Consider the following 18,551-nt stretch of genomic DNA (forward strand, 5'->3'; position numbering starts at 1 on the left):
ACTCGCCCCCACCCTCCCGGAAAGTCCATATCGGGCTCCCAGCTTCCCCCTGGACAAAGGACTGAGCTCCCCGCCCCCTCAGTGCTTCCTTGGACCTCCACCAAGGAGGCAGCCTCAGGTTCCCAGACGGTAAAATGGGGAAAAACTCGGCTTCTTCTGGAGCAGAAACAAGAGCTGCTAGATAAGGGTGGTTTCTTTGCCCTCCTAGAATCGTCTGCGTCACACTTGTCCCGGGACCCGATAAGGGATCAGGACTGTCTTATCCACTCCCATATCCTCAGCTCCTGGCACATAGCAGGAACTCAAAACCCACTTGATGGATGAATGAATGAATGATTGAGTGAAGGAATGAATGAACGCCTTGGGAATCATGAGCTGAGTCCTTCACCCCTGAGGGACAGGCCCAGAAGAGCCTCAAATCACAAACTTCATCTCCTCACCAGGGAGGGGGCCTGGCTCAGGCTGGGCTGATTCTCCTTGCTCCTCACCCAGAGTCACCCCATTTCTTACCTCCAGACCTGTATCCCAGCTGTTCCATTTTAGAATACCTTCTCTCCCTCCTTCCTTCCGACCAAATCCAAACCACTCAAGATCCGATCTGCTCTCCCTATCACCTGGGTTCCTTCGAAGACAGAGAGATATCTCACCAGCATTCAGTGCACACTGTGGCCCCCAGGCCCAGGGACCAGTTGGCTGCTCTGTCTGGGATGGGAGGGAAGATTGGAGGCCTTCTAGGGTAGGAAGACCAAAGCAGAGAGCTTAGCTGTAAAAGCCACTCTGGAGGGGTAGGGGAGAGCTAGAGGCCAGAGGTGGGCATTTACTATGGCACACTGGACACTCCTTGTGTCTGGACCTTCTGTTTGCTGGATGACATGAGAACACGCTAGATCCTTAACCCAGATCATATCCTTTGTAGCAACATGGGCTGGAGCTGGAGGCCATTATCCTAAGCAGACTAACACAGGAATAGAAAACCAAATACTGCATATTCTCACTTATAAGTAGGAGCTAAACAATGAGACTACGTGGATACTAGGAGGGGAACCGCAGACACTGGGGCCTGCTTGGGGGGAGGGCGGGAGGAGGGAGGATGAGACAAAAATACCCATCAGGTACTATGCTGCTTACCTGGGTGATGAAATTATCTGTACACCAAATCCCCATGACACAGAGTTTACTTATATAACAAACCTACACATGTACCCTTGAACCTAAAATAAAAATAAAAAATGAATCCCAGCTCATAGAACTGTGGATATGTTCTTTTGTTGAGCACCAATTTTTGCCCCAGTCTAAAGTTCTCTGTATTTTTATGTCTGACTCTTAACTCTCTGCCCTGAATCCCCTATAAACAAACACTTGCTTATGGAGCAAATTAAAATATGCTTCTTTATTTGATATCCTAATCAATATCTTTTATTAAGTATAACTCTCCACTCATATCAGATCAGGGGATTGGGTGATGAAGCTGACCTGGTTGCTGACCTCAGGTGCTGACAGGTCAGTAGAGGGGACAACACAGAGAGATACACAAGGTCAGAGCTCAGTCACCCAGAGGTGAGAATGTGGTTGTGGACTAATGGACTTTGTAAGAGTAGGGGTATTTGCAGGAAGTACATAGAACACCCAGAACGGGTATGCTTAACAAAGACATTATTTACAGGTAGGGTCAAGGTGTAGGGAAACCACACAGACAGTGTATCACCATAGGACTCACAAGAGCAGAGGCTGTCAACCCTAGGCTGCAGGAGTGTAGGAAAGGAGTGGTGAAAGTGGGAGCTCTGAGGAGGGGGCAGCTGTGGCCTAAGGTGGAGGGGTATACCCAGCCCACAGCAATCATATAGGGAAGGACGGGGGGCAAGTAAGAGACCTCACTCTCCTCCCTCTCTCCCTCCCTCTGATCTCTGGCCAGGTTTCCCCCACTAGCTGAATCCTCCCAGAAGCTAAGAACAAGGGAACCTGTTGCTGCAGCCTGTAGATGTCAGCCTCCTAGGGTGTAGAAATGGGTGGAGGGTGGAGAGCCATCTGAGGAACCATGTGGGGTCAGGGCCGACTTCACAGGGGAAATGATTTGGAAACTGCTTGTGTTTTCCTTATCATTCAGTTCTAAATAGTTCATAAATTTCAATGTAATTTCCTCTTTAACTCTTGAATGATTTCGAAGTGTGTTTTTCAGTTTCTTAGCCTATGGGAGGTTTATGTTTTTCTTGTTGAGTTCTAATTATATTGCGTTGTGGTCAGAGATCATGGTCTGGAAGATTCTTCGGAATTTGATGTGACTTCCTCTGTGGCTTTGTGCAGGGTCATTTTCTGGACTTCTGAGCTGGGTTTTATAGGATAGGGAGGAGTTTTTCTGGTGAAGAGTGAACAGCACAGAACCTTACACTGTGGGAAATAGAAATGATCCATTTTGAAGGAATATCAGAAGTTCCCAGCTTATCCTCAGAGTCCCTGGGTGTCTGTGGGATGGGAGGCAGGTGGAAGGTTTGGGGGAAGCCAGAAAGCCCAGATCTCTCAACTACCTGTACCCTCTTCCTGCCCTTCTCAGTCCTGGTTAGAGAGACTAGTTCTTCTAGGAGGCTCTGCTGGGGCTGAAAAGACCCAGACCTTGGAGAACAGTGTCCTGGCTTTACCATAATTTCGCTGTGTGGCCTTGGGATGGTTTTGCCCTCTCTGATGGCACACTGCAACCCTACAGCACTGGATACCTACACAAGACAGGCTCTGTTCCCTGCCACTGTGCCCTGAGTATGATAAATGGCTCCAGAAGAGTTTAAACAAGGCTCATCTCTGAAGCTTGGCGTGAGCCAGTGAGGACCTACGATAGGACATGACCTTTTCCACTACTCAGCCTGGGCACAGGCCCCCCTTGCAGTGGGAACTCTGAGTGGCAGCAGGGTGGTGTCTGCCTGCTGTGTGCCTTTGGGAAAGCCCTTGCCCCTCTCTGGGCCTCAGTTTCTACACCTGTACCATGAAAGCATCTTCTAGCCACACCAAGTACCACTCCAAGTACCGTATCAGAACCAGCTTCCTGTGCCTTCCCACTGGAGGCCTGTATCCAGTGACTCCACTGATACAGAGTGGCCACTTCCTGGGGACTCCACAGCCCTTCCTATGCCAAGAAAGTTCCCCCTCCCTCCCTGCCCCACACAATGAGCTACTGCACCCTCAGTTCACCTTACCAGATGTCTGGCAGCTACTATAGCCTGATGGGGCCCACCCTCTCCTCACTCTCTCCCAAGAAAGAGTTTCCATTTCAGCTTCTGCCCCTCCCTGCCCAGGAGGCAGGCTCATCTATCCTGGATTTTCCATCCTGGCCCACTGAGGAGAATGCCATGGGCACCCTTATGGCAGTCAGAGGAATTGAGGTTAGACTTCCTTTCACTTGAAGGAGACAAGGTTCAAGGGAAGATGGCAGGGTAAGACAAGGTTGACAAGGATATGCACTAAAATTCTGTGTGACTATGGACAAGGCACTTGTTCTCTGAGCCTATTTCCCCTTCTCTAAAGTAAAGACAACAACAACAACATCTGCCCCACAGAAGAGCTGAGAGAATCAAATGTGATAGCCCTTGGAAACAGTAGAAGGCTGTGGTCAGTCTGTTTCAGGGGTGCTGCCTTCAAACACCCAGCAGGTGTTTGTGTGGAAGAGGGACTGAGCTTGCTCCAGGGTCCTGGAGAGCAGTGGGCAGACACCCAGGACAATATGAAGGGGCGCTTGGCATATCAGAGCTGTCCAACCATGCAGCCTGGATGGCTGTGCTGTTCTCTCAGGAGGGAGCGGTGCAAGCAGAAGTTACCAGCCCCTGGTGACATGGACTTCAGAGGGTTTCAGTCCCTCCAGAGAAGGGGAGGGCCCTCTTGCTTCTAAGAACCTCAGGCTCCAGTGTTCTCTGCTCCAAGCTACTCCTCCTTCCCAGCCCTCTCCCCTTAAGGTAGAGGCATTGCTCTCATCTCTTCCATCTTGGGAAGGGGACCTCTGGAGACTGGGGTGGAAGCCTGGTGTGCATAAGTGCCTGAAGACAATTTCACAGCCCTCAGACCTCACCCTCAACATGGTCCCAGTAGGCATTGTCCCCTCCAACCATTTGGGTTAGTTCCCAGCCTGGGGTGCCCCGGGAGTGGAGGTGATAGTTGTGGGGGAGGGGTGGTTTCACCAGTGTTCCAGGCTCAGCCTTCCATAGAACCCACCATGAAGGCTGCCCAGGAAATTCTGTCCAACCCTAGCCCCTCCTCTGCTGCTGGGGTGCCTCCATTTCAGCCTCTGGGGCTGCCTGCATAGAGCAACCCCTACTTAGTTCAAAACTTTTCTACAGAAAGCCCTCAGATTGCCCCAGTCTGGATGCACCCTCCTCCTTTCTCCACAGCACAGCATCCCTTCTCCAAGTGAGTTCAGTAACACCTGCCTCCCTGCCTCAGAGTTGCCAGCAGGGATGGGGGTTTTTATGGTCCCCAGAGGCCTGGGTGTTATCTTTTAGCAATAATGGTAGTAAATTATGGCCGGGCGCAGTGACTCATGCCTGTAATCCCAGCACTTTGGGAGGCCAAGGCAGGCGAATCACAAGAGGTCAGGAGTTTGAGACCAGCTTGGCCAACATAGCGAAACTCCACCTCTACTAAAAACACAAAAATTAGCCAGGCATGGTGGCTTGCACCTGTAATCCCAGATACTCAGGAGGCTGAGGCAGGAGAATCACTTGAACCCAGGAGGCAGAGGTTGCAGTGAGCCAAGATCCAGCTTTGGTGATACAGCGAGACTCCATCTCAAAAAAATAAAAATAAAAAAATAATGGTGGTAAATTATGCTTTAAATTATTATAGTGGTGTGAAAACACATCACTTTCTTCTATTTGTTCATTCATTCTTACATTCCACAAGTGTTTACTGAGGGCCCATTAGATGTCAGGCACTGTATGTTGGCCAGTTGTAGACCTTCCCCTTGCTTTGTGGGTGGTGACAAAGGCCTCGGTCTTCTAAGGAAGCTCCACTGGGCCCACGTGTCCCATTGGCTACAGAGGAATATTATTGAACAACAAGTCAGGGAGGGGGTGGCTTGTAAAAGGGAAAGGTTCTTGGATATCACTTAGTGTGATCTCCTCGAAGTATGTGGAAAATTGAGACATAGAGAGAGAAAGAGATCAGCCCAATGATGAATCATGACAATAAAAACCATTAAGTGAACCTTACATATGCCTCTCCCTGAAAGGCATATTCTCATTTCTTCTTCTCAGCAACCCTGGGAGAGAGGGAGGTTTATCTTTCTAGAGCTTTTAAATTGTTCTTCCCTTCAGAGAGGGATGGAGGGGCTGGAGAGAAAGTTCCACTAAGTAGGGAGAAGGGATTGGCCATGTTTAGATGATGTTCCAAACCCTACACTGCGGCTCTCTCTGGGTCCCATCTTGGCTTCATGTCCAGGAGATGGGAAAGCTGTGTCTGCTGCAGCGGGAAGCAGCAATTCGGTGGGTGGAGTCCACTTCTTGGTGGAGACTCATGCTGCACCCTGTAGAGTCTGGATTCCACACAAGTACAGCTTGTGACTTCCAGCAGTTGTTAATCCAGTATGTCATCAAATTGCATTTGGGGCCTTTTCAAGAAGCAGCTGTAGGAGCTCTGCTTTGCCTAAGGCTAAGTAGACTAAGGGTATGCTCTTCTTTCCCAGGAAGTTTTCCTAAATTACACCAGTTGCCTGGAACCAACCCTCCTCAGGGGGGAGCCCTTGACACAAAAAGTTCTCAGTGGTTTGTAGTTGTGCTCCTTGGTTAAGCCCATGGAGGTTGCGTCTTCCCTTTTGGACTGTAAGCCCTCAGAATTGGGGTTTTATTTATTTTGCCTCCTCCCATATTACCTTGTAGCAGCAACCGACAGTTGTAAGGAATGTTGTGGTTTACAAAGTGCTTTTACTAACTATTTTTTTTTTTTTTTTTTTTTGAGATGGAGTCTCGTTCTGTCACCCAGACTGAAGTACAATGGCGTGATCTCGGTTTACTGCAACCTCCGCCTCCCAGGTTCAAGCGATTCTCCTTCCTCAGCCTCCTGAGTATCTGGGATTACAGGCACACACCACCATGCCCAGCTAATTTTTGTAGAGACAGGGTTTCGCCATAGTTGGCCAGGCTTGTCTTGAACGCCTTACCTCAGGTGATCCACCACCTCGGCCTCCCAAAGTGCTGGGATTACACATGTGAGCCACTGCGCCTGGCCTACTCTGGTCATTCTTGAGTCCTGCAACAACCTTGGAATGCGAGTATTGGCTCCAAAAGGTGAAATGACTTGGTCAAGAAGTACAGCTTGAAATGGCAGAGCTGGGCCGCGTGAGGTGGCTCATGCCTGTAATCTTAGCACTTTGGGAGGCTGAGGTGGCAGATTGCTTGAGCTCAGGAGTTAGAGACCAGCCTGGGCAACATGGCGAAACCCCATCTCTACTAAGAAAACACAAAAATTAGCCAGGTGCAGTGGTGAGTGCCCATGGTCCCAGCTATTCAGGAGGCTGAGGCAGGAGGATTGTTTGAGCCTGGGAGGCGGAGGTTGCAGTAAGCCAAGACTGCTCCAAGGCACTCTAGTCAGGGTGACAGAACAAGACTTTTATCTTAAAAAAGAAAGAAAGATGGCCAGGCGCGGTGGCTCAAGCCTGTAATCCCAGCACTTTGGGAGGCTGAGACGGGTGGATCACGAGGTCAGGAGATAGAGATCATCCTGGCTAACACGGTGAAACCCCGTCTCTACTAAAAAATACAAAAAACTAGCTGGGTGAGGTGGCGGGCACCTGTAGTCCTAGCTACTTGGGAGGCTGAGGCAGGAGAATGGCATAAACCTGGGAGGCGGAGCTTGCAGTGAGCTTAAGATCCGGCCACTGCACTCCAGCTTGGGCGACAGAACGAGACTCCGTCTCAGAAAAAAAAGAAAAAGAAAAAGAAAAAAAAAAAAAGAAAGAAAGAAAGAGAGAAAGAGCAAGCAAGCAGAGCTGAGACTCAAAAACAGGTCCAGTCACAGGGTCTATCCTTCTGCCCGACACTGCCTGAGCACTTAGCAAATATAAGTTAGGCAAAGAACAAGTCAGTTTGAATGGGGGTTAGACACTTTCAAAAAAATGCTCTCCTGGGAAAGTAAATGATAAGACATCTGTGCCTGGATCCATGTTAAAGCAATTGGCAGCATTAAGTACATCGACCATCCTCCATAACCTTGACATCACCTTAGACTTCTCACTCACTCTTTTGATACTCTTGCAAAATCTGCTGGGGCAGGTCATATTCCACACATTCTACAGATAGCACCCAAGGGAGGAAGTCATTTAGTGTGAACTGAGAGTTGAAAAACAGATAAGAAGGAGGCCAAGTACAGAGAGAAGAAAGGGAAACAGAAGGCTGTCTGAAGGTCACTCGGCTTCTAGAGTGCCGAGTTGCCTGCCTCTGGGAAGAGGGCATGAGGTAGACCATCACTGACAGACTGGAGCTTCCCTGACTTTGAGAGCAATTCCCTCTCCGCAGGGGTGCCCAGAGGACACAGTGCAGGTTGCTGGCTCTGAGACAAACTGAGAAGGGTGAGAAAGTTCCAGCAATCAATCCTAGCTCCAATGGGGTGTGAGTCTCCCAACTGAGCTCTGTAGCTGAGTTCCCATCAATCCCTCACACCCCTCAACCCCCTCCCCTGCCACTGCTGCCTGCCTGGATTTCCATATATCATCCCCCTCTGCTCACTCACCACAGGCGAGTACAAAATGCATGCAGGATGGATGGAGAGCTTCAGCCTGTGCAGGCAACACACAATTCTCTATGTAGCTGCAGGGGCCAGGCACAGATAGTCCAGCGCAACAGATAATCCAGAATTTGTTTCCAGGGGTCACGAGCCAGGGAAATTCTCAGCTTTCAAAATCAAACAAGGAAAACATCTGAACTCCAAGCATCTGGGAAGGCTTTCCTCTCTTGCCCCATAGGGGTCTTACCTAAGGGCATGCTGGGAACAGCTAGTCTCATCCAAGAAATCTTTACCAGAGGCAGACAATAATAAAATCCTTGTCTTTTTCAGATATTTTCCAGTTGGGTTGCCTTGGACTGAAGTGCAAAGAAAATTTGGAACAAAGAAGGAATGCTGCTACCGATACCCTGTGTGACCTTGGGGAAGTCACTTCACCTGGTCTGGAGCCTTTTTCCTCAGGTGCAAAGTAAAAGTAAAAACTTATTGCAGGGGTTCCCAAATCAGGCTGAGTTTCAGAATTACCTGGAGAGAGTTAAAGAAAAGAAAAGAAAAATATTAAGTTGGTGCGAAAGTAATTGCGTTTTTGACATAAATGGCAAAAACTGTAATTACTTTCGCACCAACCTAATAGTTTCTCAGGCCCCACCCCAGGCCAACAGAATCTATGTCTCAATGGTGAAGCTCAAGAATGGACAGCTCTGACAAGTGCATCAGGTGTTTCTGATGCCCAGCCAGGTAGGAAAATGACAAGGTTAGATAGATTTGGTCTCTTTAAACTGTAAACAGTTATGTTTAATAAGTTGCCAAGGAACTAAATACATAGACATCTGTAACCAGGAATAACTTTGTCTCAGATAAGCCATCTACAAATAATCAGGCAGGCCTGCACCTTGGCCCAAAACTCCAGATGTTACCTGGCTTCCGACCTAGATGTTAGCTGCCAGGCTTTGGGTCTGCCTGCTCGCCTGCCCACCTCCCAGATTCTTGATGCCTGTGCCCTGGTCTGGTATGATTACCACTGCTCAAGCCTCTCTAAATTCCTGGAAGAGACTTTCTGAAAATTGAAACATGGTGTAGAAAAATAGTACAAAAGAAATATGTTCTATAAATGAAAGGTCTAGTTCTAGGAGAAGATTTATGTTCCAGAAACAGAAATTCCTCCTCCTCTGTATAGATGTGCACCTTGAAAAGGTACTTAACCAGCTACCGTTTTGCACTTTTATTATAGTGCTAAGCACTCTGTGTTTGCTACATCATTTAATCCTTTCTTATATTTTGAGATAGGTCCATTATTATGTTATTTACAGATGAGAACACAAAGGCTCAGAGAGACTGAATAACTCGTCTAAGGCCAGACAGTGAACGAAAGGCAGAACTGGGATTCTAATTTAGTCCTGACTCTTCACATCTATGATGCTGTTTCCCCAGTGTCCTCATTTGTAAAATAGGGAATAATATTGGCCGGGTGCGGTGGCTCATGCCTGTAATCCCAGCACTTTGGGAGGCCGAGGCAGGTGGATCACCAGAGGTCAGGAGTTTGAGACCAGCCTGGCCAACATGGCAAAACCCCATCTCTACTAAAAATACAAAAAGTTAGCTGGGCGTGGTGGCACACACCTGTAGTCTCAGCTACTCGGAAGGCTAAGGCAGGAGAATCCCTTGAACCAGGAGGCAGAGGTTGCAGTGAGCCGAGATTGCACCACTGCACTCCAGCCTGGGCAACAAGAGTGAGACTCTGTCCAAAAAAAAAAAAAAAAAAAAGGGAATCATATTACTCTTAAGGTATTGTTGCAAAGATCAAATGAAAGAAACTTAGGCATCTCAGAGAGTCTTTTGGGGGTCACACACCAAGTGAGATTCAGCAAAATACCTCCCTGCTCCCTCCCTTCCCCTGCAAAATTAGTGCCAAAATGTAAGACATGTCTGCTACTTCTTACTTGACCAGAGGCAAGGTCAAAATGGGAGAATTAATGTGGGTCGAAGAAATGAGAGTGCAAGATGGGGATCCATACCATATTGTTAGTGTGGTAAAAATAGCAGTAACAAACATGATGTGGGGTCACAGTGGACCACATATCAAGCATGACCTAGTAGTGATTGTTTCAAACCATGGCAAATATTTTTTGGGTAAACGAAGATCTTGAGAGGACATCACTAATCTATGGTTACTGCCATGGCAGATGTAGAAGAGGACCAAGGTCACGTGAATATCATATCTATTGGGAGGGACATGGGTTCTGGGCAATAGAGTGAAGATTCAAGTCAAGATGTGATGGGAGCACTGGACTGAAACCAGCCAGATGGAATGGGGCTATGTGTGGAGGTCCAAAGGACTAAAGTTCTAGGCAGGAAAAGCAATGTTTGACAACAGATTATGGGAAGATAGCAAGGTGGGAATAAAGACAAAGGCCAGGAAAGGTGGAGTCAGTGAGATGACTTCAGTAAGTGGCTATGTGGGGAAATGACTTCCAGGTGGGCCATGCCAACTCTCAAGGGATGGCCACCCAGAATCCACTCTGAATACCCCACAAGAGCATCTTGGGCTCAACTCCGGGCTCCAACTGTGAGGCAGACACTGGTGACACTGGCTAGTCTGTCCAGATGCAGGTGAGCCAGAGGGTGAGGGGCTGGGGTTTTGGGTCATATAACTACAGACAGACAGTTCTGCTGAAGAGATGCCAAAACAACTTGAGAGTTATTTTTGCTTATCAGCAGGAGAGGTGGTTAGGTGGAAAAGTGAAGACTCTCCTGGGAGGTTCCATCTACAACAGGCAGAAGGAGGTGAGGGTAGTGAGAAGAGGCCAGATTTTGGCTAGGGGTGGGGAAGAACTGACTTACTCAGAGCTGTCTCAGCATGGTGCAGGTCAGTTAGCAGGTAGAGAGTTCCAGTCCCCGGGAAAATTTTAAACAGTTGTCCAATGGCTTAGTGGTGCTGTAGGGAGGCCTACAATGGTAGGTGGGAGAATTAGACTAGACCAGGGTTTTTTTTCAGTCTTTCTTGAAAACTGTTTCTTCAGATGACAGCTTATGAGAAGCCCCATAAATAAAACACAGATTCTCTGGTTGAGTTGGGGGGTCAGACTCCCAAGGTCCCCAGCTCTGGACTTTGGGGATTTCTCGAAGCACAGTTTGAAAACTGGTGATTGGATAGTCTGTAAGGTCTTTTTTTTTTTGAGATGGAATCTTGCTCTGTCGCCAGGCTTTGGCTCACTGCAACCTCTGACTCCCTGGCTCAAGCCAGTCTCCTGCCTCAGCCTCCCGAGTAGCTGGGATTATAGGCACCAAACCCAGCTAATTTTTATATTTTTAGGAGAGACAGGGTTTCACCATGTTGGCCAGGATGGTCTCAATCTCCTGACTTGGTGATCTGCCCTCCTTGGCCTCCCAAAGTGCTGGGATTACAGGTGTGAGCCACCGCGCCCGGCCGTCCCTCAACCTTTTTTTTTTTGAGACAGAGTCTCACTTTGTTGACCAGGCTGGAGTGCAATAGCGCGATCTTGGCTCACTGCAACCTCCCCTCCCGGGTTCAAGCAGTTTTCCTGCCTCAGCCTCCTGAGTAGCTGGGATTACAGGCTCCTGTCACCATGCCTGGCTAATTTTTGTATTTTTAGTAGAGATGGGGTTTCACCATGTCGGCCAGGCTGGTCTCGAACTCCTGACTTCAGGTGATCCGCCCACCTCGTGCTAGGATTACAGGCATGAGCCACCACACTTAGCCTGTAAGGTCTTTTTTGTTTTTTTGGAGACTGAGCCTTGCTCTGTCCCCCAGGTTGGAGTGCAGTGGTGCAATCTTGGCTCACTGCAAACTCCGCCTCCCGGGTTCACACCATTCTCCTGCCTCAGCCTCCTGAGTAGCTGGGACTACAGGTGCCCGCCACCATGCCTGGCTAATTTTTTGTATTTTTAGTAGAGATGGGGCTTCACCATGTTAGCCAGGATGGTCTCGATCTCCTGACCTCGTGATCCGCCCGCCTCAGCCTCCCAAAGTGCTGGGATTACAGGCGTGAGCCACCGCGCCCAACCAGGTCTTTTTTAATGTTAAGGTTTGGCAAGGCAAGACAAGAATTTGAAAGTGACAGCCTGGTACTTAATTGTTTTGCTCCAAAAGTTTGTTCATCATCATCTCTCAGTTCTTTCTGCTTACAAACCCTGGACCTGACTGCCTTCTCTGTTCGCCCCTTGGCTTGGTTTTCCACATGTAGCCTCTGCAATAAGAGCAAGCAAAATGACCACTGTCTTGGGCTGGGACATAACCACAATGTGTTTGTCAGAGCTGGATCTCACTTTGCAAGCAATATTTGTAGACTTGGGTGGTCTGAGTTTAGTGGTCACTCAAATGGAGTTTATTCAGCATCCACAGAGTATCTTATCCCTCTCTACCAGGTCTCGTGTTGGACACTTGGAATATAATGTCCAGTAAGATATGATCCCAGTCTCCAAGGGCTATTCAGTCTGGTGGGGAAGCCAGGCTTGCAGGGGGGCCATGTGGAAGGGAATAGGTCTCAGGGAAGGCTTCTCATAGAGATACTACAGTGAAGCTTTGAATTAACTTAAGGAGGAATAGGTATTTGAAGCAGGCAAATGTATTTGAAAAGAGCAGAACAGAGGTAGGAAGAGCACAATGTGTTTAGGGAACTGCAAGTCATCCAGAATGGCTGGAGCCAAAGGAGTGGGTAGGAGAGGCACAAAATGAGCCTGGAGAAGACACCACGCACTGGATTCTGAAGCTCCTGTGAGCTGATCTAAAAGGACTTTGTCCTGAAAGCTCTGGGGAACCTGTCACGATTCATAAGTGGTTTGAACTAATTTTTCTTGTAGATATTCCAGTTCCTAAAGCCTGAAGACCTCAGAAGTAGCCCTGTTCAAGTGAATGTGAAGAATGAGCCAGCTCAGTGGACATTACAAATGATCCTATTAAGTGTGGAGCATGGGCAGTCATCTATTCCTGGGTTGGCTCCTGATGCAGACAGCAACCTTGAAGTCATCTCTTCCCTTTCTGTGCTCCAGCTCTCCCTTTTAGCGGAACAAGGATAAAGATGTTGTTATCAATCTGTCACATCAGAAGAATTGACAAGACCAAAGTTCTCCAAAAGAAGTCCTCCCTAGTTAGAACATGATGTCTTGCAAAATTGTCTGGAGGAATCAGAGGTACATAATGCATGCATTTTGTTCTTTAGTTACCAGCAAGAAAATTGGAAGACATGTTTCTCAGGGCTGGTTCCAGAGCCAACCATGACTTATTTTTTTTTTTTTTTTTTTGAGAAAGGGGCTCACTCTGTCACCCAGGCTGAAGTGCAGTGGCACAGACTGGGCTCACTGCAACCTCTACCTCCCAGGTTCAAGTGATTCTTGTACCTCAGCCTGAGTAGCTGGGATTACAGGTGTGTGCCACCATGCCCAGCTAATTTTTGTATTTTTAGTAGAGACGGGGTTTCGTTACGTTGACCAGGCTGGTCTCTAACTCCTGGTCTCAGGCGATCCGCCCACCTTGGCCTCCCAAAGTGTTGGGATTACAGGTATGAGCCACTGCGCCTGGCTGGTTGCTTTCTTTTCTGAGCTGGAGTTGGGGCAGAAGGGTACAAGGAGAGAGCAGCACATGTCACCGACCAGCAGGTTCCTGCCAACCTCATAGGGTTGGTAGGATTGAGATAAGCCATGTAAGGACTTAGCACAGTGCCTGGTATACGGTCAGCCCTTAGTAAATGCTACTGGTTATTGTGTTTTGTTTTTGGTTTTTTTTAGTGGTTACTGTTAATGTGTATACAGTCAAGCATTGCTTAACAGTGGGGACTACACTGAGAAATGTATCATTAGGTGATTTGGTTGTTGTGCAAACATCATAGGATGTATTTACACAAACCTAGATGGTATATAGCCTATTGCTCCTAGGCTGCAAACCTGTACAGAATATTACTGTGCTGAATACTGTGGGCAACTGTAATATAATGGTAAATACTTATCTATACATATCTAAACATAGAAAAGGTACAGTAAAAATACAGTATAAGATAAAAAATGATCCTGCTGTATAAGACATTTACAATGAATGGAGTCTGCAGGACTGGAAGTTGTTCTGGGTGAGTCGGTGAGTGAGTTTTGAGTGAATGTGAAGACTGAGGAGGACATTACTGTACACTACAGTAGGCTTTATAAACACTGTACACAAATCTATAAAAATATTTTTCTTTCTTCAATAACCTTAGGTTACTATAACTTTTTAACTTTATAAACCTTTTAATTTTTAAAACTTTTTGACTATTTTATAATTACACTTAGCTTAAAACAAACACACTGCATAGCTATACGAAATATTTTCTATCTTTATTCTATAAGCTTTTTTCTATTAAAAAATTTTATTTTTCACTTTTTAAATGTTTTGGTTAAAAGCTAAGACAAAAACACGTACATTAGCCTAGGCCTACACAGGGTCAGGATCATCAACATTACTGACTTCCATCTCTACAGCTTGTCCCACTGGAAGGTACCCAGGGGCAATAACACACATGGAGCTGTCCTCTCCTATAAGAACAAGGCCTTCTTCTGGAATAATTCCTGAGAGACCTGCCTGAGGCTGTTTTGCAATTGACTTAGTATTTTTTATATGTAGAAGGAGCACACTCTAAATGATAAAGTGTAGTAAATACATAAACCAGTAATAATCATTTACTACTATCAAGCATTATGTACTGTACATAATTTTATGCACTATACCTTTTTATTTTTTGAGATAGGGTCTTGCTCTGTCGTCCAGGCTGGAGTGTAGTAGTGTGATCCCAGCTCACTGTAGCCTCAACCTCCTGGGCTCAAGTGAACCTCCCACCTTAGCCTCCTGAGTAGCTGGGACTACAGGTGTGCACCACGACGCTCAGTTAATTTTTAAATTTTTTTGTAGAAACGAGGTCTCGCTATGCTGTCCAGGCTGGTCTCGAACTTCTAAACTCAAGGGATCCACCTGCCTCAGCCTTCCAAAGTGTTGGGATTACAGGTGTGAGCCACTGTACCCGGCCCCTATACACTATACTTTTATAGGACTTGAAGTACAGATTTACACCAGCATCACCACAAATACGTAATGCATTGTGCTATAACATTACTACAGCCATGATGTCACTAGGCAATAGGAATTTTTCAGCTCCATTATAATCTCATGGGACCGCAGTTGCATATGCAATCCAACTTGACCAAAACATTGTTATGTAGTACGTGACTGCAGCTTGGGAGGCCAGCACCGAACCCAGAGTACCTCTTGTCTCTTGCAAGAAACACATGGCCTTTGAGATTTTAACACTGTCTACCCATTATTCCCCATTAAGCCATAAGTGCCTCTTGGGTGGGTACCAGAGACTGGCAAGCTTTGCATCCTCCATAGCATGTGGGAGAGTTCCTTAAATCTCTTTGCCTCTTCTGAGATGGCATTGATCGATATGTCTTGTATTGTAATCATTCATGTCAGGTCATGCTGCTGAACTGTGGGCTCCTAAAGGGTAGATACTGAATCTTTGTATCTGTCCAGAAACAAGTTTTTTTTTTTTTTTTTTTTTTTTTTTTTTTTTTTTTTTTTTTGAGACGGAGTCTCGCTCTGCCGCCCAGGCTGGAGTGCAGTGGCCGGATCTCAGCTCACTGCAAGCTCCGCCTCCCGGGTTCACGCCATTCTCCTGCCTCAGCCTCCCGAGTAGTTGGGACTACAGGCGCCTGCCACCGCGCCCGGCTAGTTTTTTGTATTTTTTAGTAGAGACGGGGTTTCACCGTGTTAGCCAGGATGGTCTCGATCTCCTGACCTCGTGATCCGCCCGTCTCGGCCTCCCAAAGTGCTGGGATTACAGGCTTGAGCCACCGCGCCCGGCCACAGAAACAAGCATTCTTAGCTTGGCTTTGCTCCAGGGTGTTTAACACTTGCTGTTCTCTTTACCTGGTTCTCTTTCCCCAGCTCATGTATCAGCTGCCACTGCTGCAGAGATGCCTCTCCTGACCATTAAGTCATTGCCTCCACTCCATAGTCTATAATATTATTTTTTAATTTTCATAACACTACCAGTAAGTGAAATAATTTTATTGGTTTACTTGTCTTCTTTACAAGAATATAAACTACATGAGAACAGGGGCCTTATTTGCCATGTTCATTGCTATATTATCCAGTTTTTAATAACAGTGCTTGGCAAACAGGTGCTCAGTAAGTGTGAATGAATGCTGACTCAATGCCAAATCAAATGACTAGGAAGTGGGCATTAGTACCTCTTCTCCAAGACTGAACAAAAGGTCAGTATGGAGAGTGCAAAACCAAATATGTGGCTCCAGCTTCCAAACTGGTTGGAGAAGAAAGAAGTACCAGTATGAACATCCAAGAACTAGACAAAGCAAACTATAATCAGGTGTTGGTGTGAGGCATTGAATCAGAGGCAAGAGAGAAACAGGCAGTGGCTAAAACAGAGCTTGAGAGCAGGAATCATACCTACTCATCTTTCTGTGTCCAGCACTTAACATAGTGGCTGCAGAATAGATGCTCTGTGAGCAACTGTTAAGTTGTACTGTGTAATGGTCCAGCGAGGTAATGCCAGTGGATTGTGAGGTACAGAGACTGTGTATAACTTGGTATCTTGGTTTGCAAATATTCCTACTCAACAAATTCTCGATCTATGTGTATTAAGAGATTCTTTTAAATCTAGAGTATTTACATGTAGGTACATACACAAGACAATGTTTTGGTTGAAATCCATATTACCTATTTATTCAACAAAAAACTGAGTATCTTCTATGGTCCAGGCCATGTCCTTGGCACTGGGAACAGAGATAAATCCTGGCCCTCAAGGAGCTCACAGTCTAGTGGGGGAAAAAAGACACAAGAATAAATAAATATAATGTATTTGGAGTTTGCAAAGGGGGCCACTATGGGAGACAAAGAACAGAGGAACCTAAATATCCTATAATTAGCATCCACAGGAAAGAAAGACCTGGCAATGTACATTTTTGTAAAGAATAAATAAGGCAATGGTTCTCAAAGTGTGGCTGGCTAATTACCTACATCAGAATCATCTGGAGCACATATTAACAAGTAGACTCCCAGTGCCTTCTGCACAGATTCTTGATTTTGTGTGTGTGTGTGTGTGTGTGTGTGTGTGTGGTGGGGGGTGTACGGTTGATGCCTGAGAATCTGCATTTTAAAAGCATTCTAGGTGATGCTACTGCATCTTAAAGTTTCAGAACTGATGAGATAAAGTTTGTTCTTTTAACTGGAATAAAGAATGATCTACACATCTGAAATGCTAACTTGTGTTAGTCTTTAATGAGGGGCAGGGGAAGTAGAGAAAAGGATGGTAGTTGCTATTTTCTACTGTAGTGAAGTCAGTTTATTTCTCACAATAATCCTATGAGAATAATATCTATGAGGTAGATATTATTATCCCTATTTTAGATGGAACCCCCCCCCGAATTAGATAGTTTAAGCAATTTGTTCAACAGTAGAGAGCTAATGAATAATAACACTAACATATGAACCCAGATTCACTTAACTCTAAAGCCTGTCCACTTTCTATAACACCATGCTAGCACCAGGGGACAAATTTATTGATTAAATGGTACAATTTTCTTTGAGTTCTTTGCTAGATCTTTCTATGTAAATAAATATAAAGAACAGCTACATGGTACTTTAGTCAGGCCAACATAATTATCCATGGACACATCCTACTTGGCAGTTAGGGACTGAGGGAAAACCCAGGAGGAATGATTAAAACGAGTAGCCATTTCTTACTCCTTTTTCCATCATTTCCTCACCCGCTGGTGGAGGTGTAACAATGTATTTTATATGGCTAATAACTGGGTCCATCTGGAAAGACAGGCAAACATAACTGGATACCCATAAAAACGACCCCATCTGATGTCAAAAATTCTTGGGACCCAAAACATTCAGAAGGTCAGAAGGCATTTAATGAAAATGGCAGGGCAGATAAGACTCAAGTTTCTCAAAAGATAAACTGCCAGGACCAGAAGCAGGTCCAGAATTTGCATTAGTTAACAGCTCAACCTTTAGAGAAACAGTGAAAGGATAGCAGCTTCCCCAGTTTAAAAAAAATACTGTCTCTCTCAATACAGAGACTCAAAGGTACAACAAAATAGACACAGTTCAGAGAACAGTGGGAGGTCTATCCTATTTTAAGAGCTTAGGGACAGGCTCCACCTATAAAAATTCTTCTGGAAGGAAGAAAACACACAGACACAAGCTGCAAATACTGCTTAAATTCCCACTCATCACATTCAGTGTCATACAACCAGATCTTAGGCAGGAACAGCAGAGTGGAGCACGTTAGATCAATAAAAAAATGTCAGGCCAGGCACGGTGGCTCACACCTGTAATCCCAGCACTTTGGGAGAGCAAGGTGGTGGATCACTTGAGGCCAGGAGTTCGAGACCAGCCTGGCCAACATAGTGAAACCCTGTCTCTACAACAATACAAAAATAAGCCAGGTATGGTGGCATGCGCCTGTAATCCTAGCTCCCCAGGAGGCTGAGGCAGGAGAATTGCTAGAACCAGGGAGGTAGAGGTTGCAGCGAGCTGAGATTGTGCCACTGTACTCCAGCCTGGGCAAGATAGAGTGAGACTTCATCTCAGGAAACAAAGAAAGAGAAAGAAATGCCACAGTAAAGGCAGCTGACAACAATACTGGGGGCCTTGGGTTCAGAAGGCTGGTGTGTAACCACCGTCCTTTCCTATCACTGAGCTTGGAGCCACAACAGTGACATTACAAACAAAAGATGGGTTTCCAGCTCTGGAGAACAACTTTCTTATTTCTGGTATTCCAAGCAATTGTTCAGTCCCAAGATGAGTTTTGATAAAATCAGCCCATAGCCCTGATACTACAGAC

General features: G+C 46.3%; 1 protein-coding gene across 1 annotated transcript in view; it reads right to left on the bottom strand.

Moving 5' to 3' along the window:
• Positions 1–9,343: 9,343 nt before the first annotated feature.
• Positions 9,344–18,551, bottom strand: part of ATPAF1 (ATP synthase mitochondrial F1 complex assembly factor 1) — a 479,750-nt gene continuing 470,542 nt past the window's right edge. Inside the window, exons 11-12 of the mRNA XM_050801901.1 lie at positions 10,534–10,639; positions 9,344–9,430 (exon numbers count right to left, since the gene is read on the bottom strand). Coding sequence (XP_050657858.1) covers positions 10,564–10,639 — 76 coding nt within the window. The 3' untranslated portion in view covers positions 9,344–9,430; positions 10,534–10,563. The remainder of the gene's footprint in view (positions 9,431–10,533; positions 10,640–18,551) is intronic.

The sequence above is a fragment of the Macaca thibetana genome, chromosome 1, assembly GCF_024542745.1.
Source record: "Macaca thibetana thibetana isolate TM-01 chromosome 1, ASM2454274v1, whole genome shotgun sequence".
Classification (NCBI taxonomy): domain Eukaryota; kingdom Metazoa; phylum Chordata; class Mammalia; order Primates; family Cercopithecidae; genus Macaca; species Macaca thibetana.